Source organism: Ranitomeya imitator, chromosome 2 (assembly GCF_032444005.1).
Source record: "Ranitomeya imitator isolate aRanImi1 chromosome 2, aRanImi1.pri, whole genome shotgun sequence".
NCBI classification, from domain to species: Eukaryota; Metazoa; Chordata; class Amphibia; order Anura; family Dendrobatidae; genus Ranitomeya; species Ranitomeya imitator.
The window spans coordinates 136,642,942-136,656,840 of NC_091283.1; the positions used below are offsets into that span (position 1 = coordinate 136,642,942).

General features: G+C 43.7%; 1 protein-coding gene across 1 annotated transcript in view; it reads right to left on the reverse strand.

Annotated features, from left to right (window-relative positions):
- IGBP1 (immunoglobulin binding protein 1) overlaps window positions 1-13,899 on the reverse strand; it is a 52,884-nt gene that overhangs the window by 18,971 nt on the left and 20,014 nt on the right. Inside the window, exons 3-5 of the mRNA XM_069747325.1 lie at window positions 6,729-6,921; window positions 2,055-2,137; window positions 1,855-1,967 (exon numbers count right to left, since the gene is read on the reverse strand). Of these exons, the coding sequence (XP_069603426.1) occupies window positions 1,855-1,967; window positions 2,055-2,137; window positions 6,729-6,921 (389 nt within the window). The remainder of the gene's footprint in view (window positions 1-1,854; window positions 1,968-2,054; window positions 2,138-6,728; window positions 6,922-13,899) is intronic.

Here is a 13,899-nt window from a genome sequence, read left to right on the forward strand (position 1 = left end):
GACGCCTCTAAAATTACTACCTGTAGCGTTTACCGCGCCAAACCGCGGATGAGGAAACGACGCATGCGTTGTCAAACACGGCAAAACGCAACTGATCGCAGACACATGCGTCCCTAATGTTAAATTATAGGAATACACAACGCATGCGGATAATTGCGGAAGAAACGCTGCGGACACAACCGCAAATGTGAAACTGGCCTTAGACACTAATGTTCGCTATATGCATTTTTTCTGATAAAGGTTATTGCCACTTTGACACAAAATTGCTTGCAGGTGCTCGTGTGTATTAAGTGCAGAGAGCGGCAACCCCAAAGGTTTTCACTTTCGGAAAAGATATGGATTTAGGGTTCTAAAATTAAATCTATGCACTCTTACACCATTCTGTGCACAAATTCCTGATCTGCAGAACAATAAAGAAAAAAAACAAAGCTCTAAAATATTAAAATATAAACTTTTTAATTGGGTTTTCCGGGCATAAAAAACTAATTAAATTCACATTATGAACATGCAAACTATTTTGCTAACTAATTAATAATTAGCAAATCACACTTATTTTGAGTGCTAGCAGTGGAAAATTCGGTTCCAATAGTGGGAAGACCAGATGCGCTGTAGAAGAGGCTGCCGCACTTCTGTCCACCATTCTATCTGATATAATACAGGAGATACCAGTTGTGCTGAGATCAGAAGAGGCTGCCCACACTGCTGTCCACTCTATCCGATCTAATACAGGAGATGCCAGCGGTGCAGAGATCAGAAGAGATGGCTCACACTGCTGTCCACCCTGCCTGTTTGATATAATACAGGAGATACCAGTGGTGCTGAGATCAGAAGAGGCTGCCCACACTGCTGTCCACTCTATCCGATCTAATACAGGAGATGCCAGCGGTGCCGAGATCAGAAGAGATGGCTCACACTGCTGTCCACCCTGCCTGTTTGATATAATACAGGAGATGCCAGTTGTGCTGAGATCAGAAGAGGCTGCTCACACTACTGTCCATCTAGATCTAATACAGGAGATGCCAGTTGTGCCGAGATCAGAAGAGGCTGCTCACACTGCTGCCCACCCTGCCTGTTTCATCTAATACAGGAGATGCCAGCGGTGCCGAGATCAGAAGAGGCTGCTCACACTACTGTCCATCTAGATCTAATACAGGAGATGCCAGTGGTGCTGAGATCAGAAGAGGCTGCTCACACTGCTGCCCACCCTGCCTGTTTCATCTAATACAGGAGATGCCAGCGGTGCCGAGATCAGAAGAGGCTGCTCACACTACTGTCCATCTGATCTAATACAGGAGATGCCAGTGGTGCTGAGATCAGAAGAGGCTGCTCACACTGCTGCCCACCCTGCCTGTTTCATCTAATACAGGAGATGCCAGCGGTGCCGAGATCAGAAGAGACTGCTCACACTGTTGTCCACCCTGTCAATCTGATCTAATACTGGTGATACCAAGGGTGTGTAAGAAAAGTCTGCTCACACTGCAGTCCATCATGCCAATCTGATCTAATACAGGAGAATCTGATCTAATACAGGAGATATCAGTAGTGCTTAGATCAGAAGAGGCTGCTCGCACTGCTGTCCACCCTGTGAATCTGATCTATTACAGGAGATATCAGAGGTGATGAGATAAGATGTGCTAATGTAAGAAGAGACTGCTCACATTCTACAATAGGTATCCATCATAAGACAGCCGCCATTTTAATGTACTATAGTGATCATCTCCTTAGACAAAATGAATGTGATTTCAATAAGAATTTATGAATATATTATGACATTATACTAATCGATTATTTTTCTACTTCTGGAGAATCACTTTAAAGCAAGCCGCAACTTATATTAAAACAATATATATATACCTGTTGGTTTGTTGAAAACACCCTGATCAGGGAGAACTCCTTTACTGCGATGCTGCTCGTACCAGTCATCAACTGTCATAGTAGGAAGACTAGGATATCCTGCTCCATAGACCCTGTAGATTAAACAGTTTTAATATGTATACAAAAAATGAAAGATAAGTAAAAACATGGTAGACGAAATAGAATGAACTACCACGTACTTTGCCTGGAGGGCGTCTCGAGTCAGGATAAATGGTTTCATAGGTGGTCTTTTCGGACGTGGAGGATGAGCAACCTCAGCGCCCTACAGGAATATAGTAAAAAGATAAAATATACAATCTAAAATGCCAATAGACTTTAAAGAGAATCTGTCAGCAGGTTTTGTTATATAATCTGAAAGAAGCGTAATGTAGGGGCAGAGACCCTGATTCCAAGGATGTATCACTCACTAAGCTGTATTTTGTTGTTTCAATACAATCAGTCTTTTATCAACAGGATATTATCAGTACAGGACATCTTCCCTTGTGCCTCCTAGTCCAACCACACTCCAGCACTGTTTAGAAGCTCTATCACTATACATTTTACACAGAAAGCTGTGGTGTAGGTGGGGATATTCTAAGATCAACAACTGAGCTCTGCAACAAAGAAAGCTTTGGCCCTCATAACTGCTGCACCCTGTAAACTAAGTGATACATTGCTGGAATCAGGGTCTCTGCCCTACATCGTGATGCTGTCAGATTACATAGCAGAAACCTGCTGACAGATTCCCTTTAATACTCAACAAATAAAAAGTAATAGTAGGAATTGTGGCAACCATACAGATTAACTGGTGTATAAAGCAATACTCTGCATAAATATATATATACAGTCATGGCCAAAAGTATTGACACCCCTGCAATTCTGTCTGATAATACTCCTTTTCTTCCTGAAAATGATTGCAAACACAAATTCTTTGGTATTATTATCCTCATTTAATTTGTCTTAAATGAAAAAACACAAAAAGAATTGTCCTAAAGCCAAATTGGATATAATTCCACACCAAACATAAAAAAGGGGGTGGACAAAAGTATTGGCACTGTTCAAGAAATCATGTGATGCTTCTCTAATTAGTGTAATTAACAGCACCTGTAACTTACCTGTGGCACCTAACAGGTGGTGGCAATAACTAAATCACACTTGCAGCCAGTTGACATGGATTAAAGTTGACTCAACCTCTGTCCTGTGTCCTTGTGTGTACCACATTGAGCATAGAGAAAAGAAAGAAGACCAAAGAACTGTCTGAGGACTTGAGAAACCAAATTGTGAGGAAGCATGAGCAATCTCAAGGATACAAGTCCATCTCCAAAGACCTGAATGTTCCTGTGTCTACCGTGCGCAGTGTCATCAAGAAGTGTAAAGCCCATGGCCCTGTGGCTAACCTCCCTAGATGTGGACGGAAAAGAAAAATTGACAAGAGATTTCAACACAAGATTGTGCGGATGTTGGATAAAGAACCTCGACTAACATCCAAACAAGTTCAAGCTGCCCTGCAGTCCGAGGGTACAACAGTGTCAACCCGTACTATCCGCCGGCATCTGAATGAAAAGGGACTGTATGGTAGGAGACCCAGGAAGACCCCACTTCTTACCCCGAGACATAAAAAAGCCAGGCTGGAGTTTGCCAAAACTTAATTGAAAAAGCCTAAAACATTTTGGAAGAATGTTCTCTGGTCAGATGAGACAAAAGTAGAGCTTTTTGGGCAAAGGCATCAACATAGAGTTTACAGGAGACAAAAAGAGGCATTCAAAGAAAAGAACACGGCCCCTACAGTGAAACATGGCCGAGGTTCCCTGATGTTTTGGGGTTGCTTTGCTGCCTCTGTCACTGGACTGCTTGACCGTGTGCATGGCATTATGAAGTCTGAAGACTACCAACAAATGTTTCAGCATAATGCAGGGCCCAGTGTCAGAAAGCTGGGTCTCCCTCAGAGGTCATGCGTCTTCCAGCAGGACAATGACCCAAAACACACTTCAAAAAGCACTAGAAAATGGTTTGAGAGACTTCTAAGGTGGCCAGCAATGAGTCCAGACCTGAATCCCACAGAACACCTGTGGAGAGATCTAGAAATGGCAGTTTGGAGAAGGCGCCCTTCACATATCAGGGACCTGGAGCAGTTTGCCAAAGAAGAATGGTCTAAAATTCCAGCAGAGCATTGTAAGAAACTCATTGATGGTTACCAGAAGCGGTTGGTCACAGTTATTTTGGCTAAAGGTTGTGCAACCAAGTATTAGGCTGAGGGTGCCAATACTTTTGTCTGGCCCATTTTTGGAGTTTTGTGTGAAATGATCAATGTTTTGCTTTTTGCTTCATTCTCTTTTGTGTTTTTTCATTTAAGACAAATTAAATGAAGATAATAATACCAAAGAATTTGTGTTTGCAATCATTTTCAGGAAGAAACTGAGTATTATCTGACAGAATTGCAGGGGTGTCAATACTTGGCCATGATTGTATATACACTCCTTGAGATTGCAATTGCAACACCAAGAAAGCAAAGTTGTGGACCTATGAAATTCACTGAATGTTGGACATTTTAATGATATGCAAATAATGAAAATATGGAAACTAAATTTTCGAACCATCCTGATTTAATCATTATTGTGTATCAGCCCCACACACAGAAATCCCAGCACTTCCATGACTTCGCTGCTATCAATAAGGTTATTAATGGCTGAGGAATGATCTACCACACTGAATGCACTTGGGGCAAATCATCAAGATCCTCTGCTGGCAGCTACTTTTGCAATTGCTGTCCAATCATGTCCCAGATGTGCTCGATCAGAGACAAGTCCATAAACACAGCAGGTCATGGTAGCACGTTTACACCACGAAGGCTACTCACAGTACTACCAAGGGGTCCAAGGTGTCATATCCAAGTAAAGGGTAGGCGCACGTTCAGTACAGTGGCCAGGCACCTTCATAACACACTTTACCTGCATATTATCTACAGGTTAATAGTGATATTGGACAAGTTCCCTTTTAGTCACCTTAGGAGACCTGAAAACATGATCCATTTAATGCCAATACAACACAATATTACAGTATTGCAGTCTACTGTATAATTGATCATCTCCACTACCTCACATTCATACACGCACTAACCTGGCACAAACAGGGGCCTTCAGTACTTTGAAAAAGCATCTATCACCAAATTGTTCTTTAGGTGTTTGCTGTAATCAGTTTAGGCATAAAACAAAAACATTAATCTGACCGAACACTTTAGATATCAGTCATTGTAAAGGTACCTTCACACTCAGCGACGCTGCAGCGATACCGACAACGGTGTCGATCGCTGCAGCGTCACTGTTTGGTCGCTGGAGAGCTGTCACACAGACAGCTCTCCAGCGACCAACGATGCCGGTAAACATCGGGTTACTAAACGCTGGTTACCAGCGTAAAAGTTAAAAAAACAAACAAACACTACATACTTACCTTTGCTGTCTGTCCCCGGCACTGTGCTTTCCTGCACTGACTGTGAGCACAGCGGCCGGAAAGCAGAGAGGTGACGTCACCGCTGTGCTTTCCGGCTGGTCGGCGCTCACAGCCAGTGCAGGAAGCAGAGCGCCAGGGACAGACAGCGGAAGGTAAGTATGTAGTGTTTGTTTTTTTTAACTTTTACGCTGGTAACCAGGGTAAACATCGAGTTACTAAGTGCGGCCCTGCGCTAGTAACCCGATGTTTACCCTGGTTACCAGTGAAGACATCGCTGAATCGGCGACACACACGCCAATTCAGCGATGTCTCAAGGGAGTCCAGCGACGAAATAAAGTTCTGGACTTTCTGCAGCGACCAACGACATCACAGCAGGGGCCTGATTGCTGCTGCGTGTCAAACTGAACGATATCGCTAGCCAGGACGCTGCAACGTCACTGATCGTTAGCGATATCGTTCAGTGTGAAGGTACCTTAATAAGACCCGAAAAGAACATGTAGAGTTGCGTAGCCAATCCAAAGTCAGGCTTACGCTCCATCACGTTTAGTTGTAGAACAGTCCTTTGGTCTCAAGGGAATCTGTCACCCCCAGGACATATATGACCTATTCATAGTATTATAATGAAGACAGGAGGCAGGGATTTTTTACAGCACTGCATGCCCCGGAGCCTGGAAGAAATGATTAACATACAGAAATACTATAACATTTATCCACAACAAGACCTCTAATATGAGGCATACAGGTAGGACCAGTGTAACATTTCTATCACCTGTATGCCCATATTAATAGGTTTTATACATCCTGGGGGTGACAGATTCCCTGTAAGTCTAAAACATGATGCATTTTAGAGCAATTTGCTGGATTCTCAAATGATAGTCTTGGCATTTGAGAAAGGAGCAGATAACTCCGAAACACATCACGTTTTAGACTTAAAGACTAAGGGACTCTTCTACAACTAAATCCCTAGATGGGGTGTAACCCCGACTTTTGACTGGCTGCTAAACGTTGCATGTCCTTTTCAGTTCCTAATGGAATAATACATTTGCTCCACAGTCCCAGGATTGCGTCACGGTCACGCTATACCACAGGTTACGGACGTTTAGTCACACATCATGCTCACAATAGAGTTGTGCCTATCCTAGCACACCCGCACAAGGTGAGCCTTCTGAATTTACTATGAACATGCAATTGCCATTACCATACTTACCCTATGAGCCTCTTTTTCACCCAATTTATGGTGCATTTCCTCTAGTATCGGCTTATCTCCTGAACCACTATAAGGGCACATAAATATGTCTTTTGAAATGAAAGAGTGCAATGAATGCCCGTCTTCCTGGTCCCACCTTCACCAATACACAAAGCCATTCTGACACTGACTTCATACCGCCATCTTCATATGTTACTATTAAGACTATAACCTGGCTCACCTTCATCATTTCCCTGGCTTTTACCATTGGCATCTCTTGGTCAATACTCTCCACCTCTTCGAGGGCCATGCACACCCAGCGCTGTAGATGCAGGAGGTAAAATTCCCGCACTTGCTCTTCATCAGCGGTGCCACTTTTCACTGCTGCTTTCAAGCCGGACAGTCTGTTCTCCAGCTCCTTCTTCTGCTTATACCTGCAACCCATCAGATAACAATATCATTACAAAAAGTGATAAACACGATGTATACACATTATATAAAGCAGAGGTGTCAAACTGCATTCCTCGAGGGCTGCAAACAGGTCATGTTTTCAGGATTTCCTTGTACTGCACAGGTGATAATTTAATCACCTACACACATAATGATTGCAGCACCTTGTGCAATGCTAAGGAAATCTTGGAAACACGCATGGTTTGCGGCCCTCGAGGAATGCAGTTTGACACCCCTGATATAAAGTGCCCATGTACACTGCTCAAAAAAATAAAGGGTACATTTAAATAACAGAATAGAACTCCGAAGTAAATCAAAGTTCTGTGAAATCAAATTGTCCACTTAGGAAGCAACACTGTTCAACAATCAATTTCACATGCTGTTGTGCAAATGAAATAGACAACAGATGGAAATTATTGGCAATTATCAAGACACACTCAAAGGAGTGGTTCTGCAGGTGGGGACCCCATCTCAGTACCAATGCTTTCTGGCTGATGTTTTGGTCACTTTTGAATGTTGGTTGTGCTTTCACACTCGTGGTAGCATGAGACGGACTCTACAACCCACACAAGTGGCTCAGGTAGTCAAGCTCATCTAGGATGGCACATGAATGCGAGCTGTGGCAAGAAGATTTGTTGTGTCTGTCAGCGTCGTGTCCAGAGGCTGGAGGTGCTACCAGGAGACAGGCCAGTACACCAGGAGACGTGGAGGGGGCCGTAAGAGGGCAACAACCCAGCAGCAGGACCACTTCCTCAGCCTTTGTTCAAGCAGGAACAGGAGGAGCACTGCCAGAGCCCTGCAAAATGACCTAAAGCAGGCCACAAATGTGCATGTGTCTGCACATACGGTTAGAAACTGACTCCATGAGGATGGTCTGAGTGCCCGACGTCCACAGATAGGGGTTGTGCTCACAGCTCAACACCGTGCAGGACGCTTGGCATTTGCCACAGAACACCAGGATTGGCAAAATCGCCAATGGCGCCCTGTACTCTTCACAGATGAAAGCAGATTCACACTGAGCACATATGAAAGAAGTGACAGAGTCTGAAGACGCCGTGGAGAGCGATCTGCTGCCTGCAACATCCTTCAGCATAACCGTTTTGGCAGTGGGTCAGTAATGGTGTGGGGTGGCATTTCTTTGGAGGGCCGCACAGCCCTCCATGTGCTTGCCAGAGGTAGCCTGACTGTTATTAGGTACTGAGATGAGATCCTCAGACCCCTTGTGAGACCATACGCTGGCGTGGTTGGCCCTGGGTTCCTCCTAATGCAGGACAATGCCAGACCTCATGTGGCTGGAGTGTGTCTGCAGTTCCTGCAAGATGAAGGTATTGAAGATATGGACTGGAACGCCCGTTCCCCAGACCCGAATCCGATTCAACACATCTGGGACACCATGTCTCGCACCATCCACCAACGTCACGTTGCACCAGACTGTCCAGGAGTTGGCGGATGCTTTAGTCCAGGTCTGGGAGGAGATCCCTAAAGAGACCATCCGCCGCCGCCTCAGGAGCATGCCCAGGCGTTGTAGGGAGATCATACAGGCACGTGGTGGCCACACATACTACTGAGTATCATTTCCTTGTCTTGAGGCATTTCCACTGAAGTTGGATCAGCCTGTAACTTCATTTTCCACTTTGATTTTGAGCATCATTCCAACTCCAGACCTGCGTGGGATATTGGAACCAAAAGAAAAATGGACACTAGAGCTAAAATTGAATATTTATTGAAGAAAACGTATAAAAATTGAACAATACTAACAAAAATAATAATAGGATGCAAAAAGACAAGGAGAGGCTACACACTAGTGCCACGTACTCATAGCCATACAGATATTAAATAAATAAGCTAATAAGCTAAAAAAGAGGGATGTACATTGCTCCTATCATATGAAGTCACATGAAAATGGAAATTATATGCACTTAAATATGTAATATCCATAAATAGACTGCCAAGCGTGTGAAAAGACCATAATAATCAATAAATATATATATATAAAATATCGGACATAACGCTTCACACGAAATAGATTTCACATAGAAGCAAGGCTCATAGTAGCAAGGCCAAGTTTAAGGGGAGGTTCATAAATAGGAAGATACACAGGGCAGCATACAGACAAGTTTATACAAGGGAAATTCCATATAGTATAAAGAGGCTGCATAAATAATTATCATGATATCCAAAGACCAACCTGTGAAAGTACGTGGAAGAGGAGGCCCCGACGCGCATTTCGCATAAAAGCTTCCTCTGGGGGCGTTAGTGTAGGGGTCTAGGGGTCCTGTTTTTATACCCAACTAGCTGAAGAGCCCGGCGTTGCCTGGGCATAGTAAATATCTGTGGTTAGTTATAGCACGTCACTTCTCTTATTTTCCCATCACGCCTCTCATTTTCCCAATCACATCTTTAATTTTCCCCCTCACATCTCTCATTTTCTCCCTCACACCTCTCATTTTCTCCCTCACTCCTCTCATTCCCGCCTAACACTTGTCATTTCGACCTCACATCTGTCATTTTCCGATCACTACACTATTTTCCCTCACTCCTCATTTTGCACTCACACCTTTTCATTTTCACCTCAGTATATACATGTTTGTCATCTCCCTTATATATAGTATACACCTGTATGTCATCTCCTGTATATAGTATATACCTGTATGTCATCTCCCCTGTATATAGTATATACCTGCTGTGTGTCATCTCCCCTGTATATAGTATATACCTGTATGTCATCTCCTTCTATATATAGTATATACCTGTATGTCATCTCCTCCTATATATAGTATATACCTGTATGTCATCTCCTCCTATATATAGTATATACCTGTATGTCATCTCCTTCTGTATATAGTATATACCTGTATGTCATCTCCTCCTGTAAATAGTATATACCTGTGTGTCATCTCCCCTGTATATAGTATATATCTGTGTGTCATCTCCTCCTGTATATAGTATATATCTGTATGTCATCTTCTATATATAGCATATACCTGTATGTCATCTCCTCCTATATATAGTATATACCTGTATGTCATCTCCTCCTGTATATAGTATGTACCTGTATGTTATCTCCTCCTTTATATAGTATATACCTGTGTGTCATCTCTCCTGTATATAGTATATATCTGTGTGTCATCTCCCCTGTATATAGTATATACCTGTGTGATCTCCTGTATTAGACCTCGTTAACACGTTATTTGCTCAGTATTTTTACCTCAGTATTTGTAAGCTAAATTGGCAGCCTGATAAATCCCCAGCCAACAGGAAGCCCTCCCCCTGGCAGTATATATTAGCTCACACATACACATAATAGACAGGTTATGTGACTGACAGCTGCCGTATTTCCTATATGGTACATTTGTTGCTCTTGTAGTTTGTCTGCTTATTAATCAGAATTTTATTTTTGAAGGCTAATACCAGACTTGTGTGTGTTTTAGGGCGAGTTTCGTTTGTCAAGTTGTGTGTGTTGAGTTGTGTGTGGCGACATGCATGTAGCGACTTTTGTGAGATGAGTTTTGTGTGGCAACATGCGTGTAGCAACTTTTTGTGTGTCGAGTTGCATGTGACAGGTTAGTGTAGCAAGTTGTGTGCAGCAAGTTTTGCGCATGGCGAGTTTTGCGCGTGGTGAGTTTTATGTCTGGTGCCTTTTGAGTATGTGCAAGTTTTGTTTGAGGCAACTTTTGCATGTGTTGCAAATTTTGTGCATGTGGCAATTTTTCCGCATGTGCAAGTTTTGCGTGTGGCGAGTTTTCCATGAGGTGAGTTTTGCACTTGTGGCGAGTTTTGCGTGAGCCTATTTTTTGCATGTGGCGAGTTTTGCGCGTGGTGAGTTTTGAGCGGTGACTTTTGTGTTTCGACTTTTATGTGGCGAGGTTGGTGTATGTGTGGTGAAATGTGTGCTGAGGGTGGTATATGTGTTCAAGCACGTGGTAGTGTGTGGCGCATTTTGTGTGTGTGTTCATATCCCCGTGTGTGGTGAGTATCTCATGTCGGGGCCCCACCTTAGCAACTGTACGGTATATAGTCTTTGGCGCCATCGCTCTCATTCTTTAAGTCCCCCTTGTTCACATCTGGCAGCTGTCAATTTGCCTCCAACACTTTTCCTTTCACTTTTCCCCATTATGTAGATAGGGGAAAAATAGTTTGGTGAATTGGAAAGCGCGGAGTTAAAATTTCACCTCACAACATAGCCTATGACGCTCTCAGGGTCCAGACGTGTGACTGTGCAAAATTTTGTGGCTGTAGCTGCGATGCCTCCAACACTTTTCCTTTCACTTTTTTCCCCATTATGTAGATAGGGGCAAAATTGTTTGGTGAATTGGAAAGCGCGGAGTTAAAATTTCACCTCACAACATAGCCTATGACGCTCTCGGGGTCCAGACGTGTGACTGTGCAACATTTTGTGGCTGTAGCTGCGACGGTGCAGATGCCAATCCCGGACATACATACACACACACATACACACATTCAGCTTTATATAGTAGATGTGGGGTGTTGAAGCAGTGCGGCTGTAATGGCGCTTCATCCTGGCGCCGCAGTGACCGGAAGCTGCGAGGTCGGCGTCCTACGTCACAGGTTCACGCCCTGCACTATATACCGTGATGGGAGTGGATAGAGGTGCTCAAGGAAGTGCTAGTGTGAAAAAAGTGCTCACACTAGCACCTCTATCCACTCTCCTTCACTCCCATCACGGTATATTCACAGGTATGTTTTGCATGATCGCCATTCGACACTCACCTTGGCTTCTCTCTTTACTATTCTGCTGCTCCCTGCTCGCTTAGTTTTGCCTATCCCACATCCTTTGCAGCGGTGAGCGCTCCCTCTGGCCTGTGTGTCCTGGTTGCCGGGGATACGTGTCCTGTACACGTCGCACTTCTGGCCCTTCTCACTGACGCGTCAGTGCAGGGCGTGAACCTGTGACGTAGGACGCCGACTTCGCAGCTTCCGGTCACTGCGGCGCCAGGAGAAGCGCCATTACAGCCGCACTGCTTCAACACCCCACATTGGGTATAAAAACAGGACCCCTAGACTCCTACACTAACGCCCCCCGAGGAAGCTAGTGTGCGAAACGCGCGTCGGGGCCTCCTCTTCCACATACTATCACAGGTTGGTCTTTGGATATCATGATAATTATTTATGCAGCCTCTTTATACTATATGGAATTTCCCTTGTATATACTTGTCTGTATGCTGCCCTGTGTATCTTCCTATTTATGAACCTCCCCTTAAACTTGGCCTTGCTACTATGAGCCTTGCTCCTATGTGAAATCTATTTTGTGTGAAGTGTTATGTCCGATATTTTATATATATATATTTATTGATTATTATGGTCTTTTCACACGCTTGGCAGTCTATTTATGGATATTACATATTTAAGTGCATATAATTTCCATTTTCATGTGACTTCATATGATAGGAGCAATGTACATCCCTCTTTTTTAGCTTATTAGCTTATTTATTTAATATCTGTATGGCTATGAGTACGTGGCACTAGTGTGTAGCCTCTCCTTATCTTTTTGCATCCTATTATTTTTGTTAGTATTGTTCTTCAATTTTTACACGTTTTCTTCAATAAAAGCCGGATTACGTACCGGTAATGCTCTTTTAATGAGTCCACGACAGCACCCCACATGAGAGAGAGGGATCCGCCCATAGGAACAGGAAACCTACAGAATAAAAGGAGGCGGTCCCCTCTCCTCCTCAGTTTAGTTTACAGAGTATAAAAAGGGAACCGCAAAAGTGTTAGTATTCATTCTTATTCAGCAACATAAAATTCTTAACCCTATACAACCATTACTTTTTTGAACTTAAAGGAAAGAACTGTGCAGAATTTAGGGAGGGTAATACATGGGTGCTGTCGTGGACTCATTAAAAGAGCATTACCAGTACGTAATCCGGCTTTTTACTCTTCGTCACGACAGCACCCCACATGAGAGATTTTCAGAGATTCATTATTTGGGTGGGATTATTGTACTAAGAACAGCTCTACCAAAGGTCAAATCAGAGAAGCAGAAAGGTCAAGTCTGTAATGGTTGTAAAAGGTAGAAGGTGTGGACCAGGTTGCGGCCTTACATATCATATGGATCGGTACATCCGCATGTTCCGCCCAAGAGGAAGCCATGGCCCGCGTGGAATGCGCTTTTATCCCCACTGGCGGGATTTCGCCTCTCGATGTGTAGGCCAGACAGATAGCTTCTCTGATCCATCGAGAAATGGTAGCCTTTGTGATCCCATGTCCCTTCTTGTGGCCCTGAAAGGAGACAAGCAGAGCCCTACTCTGCCTCCATGTCTGAGACCTCTCTAAATACGTCAGGATGGCTCTTCTGACATCTAAGGTGTGCAACTTATGTTGTTCTGGGGTTACAGGTGTATTAAAAAAGGAAGGCAGAATTATTTCCTGAGATCTGTGATAGATGGATGCTACCTTAGGGAGGTATGAGGGATCAGGTTTTAGGACAATTCTATCCTGAAATACCATTAAGAAAGGTGGGTCTACCGATAGGGCCTGGATGTCACTAACCCTTCTAGCTGAGGTTAGGGCTACCAATAAGGCGACTTTGTATGTTAGGACCTTTAGAGGTATGGCATCTAGTGGCTCAAATGGGGAGTCAGTTAAGGCTTCTAAGACTAAATTCAAATCCCACGGAGGTAGACGGGGAATATGGACCGGATTGGAACGTTCACAGGATTTGATAAACCTGGAGACCCACTTGTTAGCTGCTATGTTGTCTCCATACAAGGCTCCTAAAGCTGAGACTTGAACCTTTAGGGTGTTCACCGATAAACCTAATTCTCTACCTTTTTGTAGGAACTCTAGAATCGGAACTATCGGAATTTGCCTAGAGAATGGTCTTGTATGAAAATCTAAGAACTTTTTCCATACCCTACTGTATAATAGGGTGGTAGATCTTTTCCTACTCAACATCAGGGTGTTAATCAGTTGTTCTGAGAACCCTCTTGACTTTAATA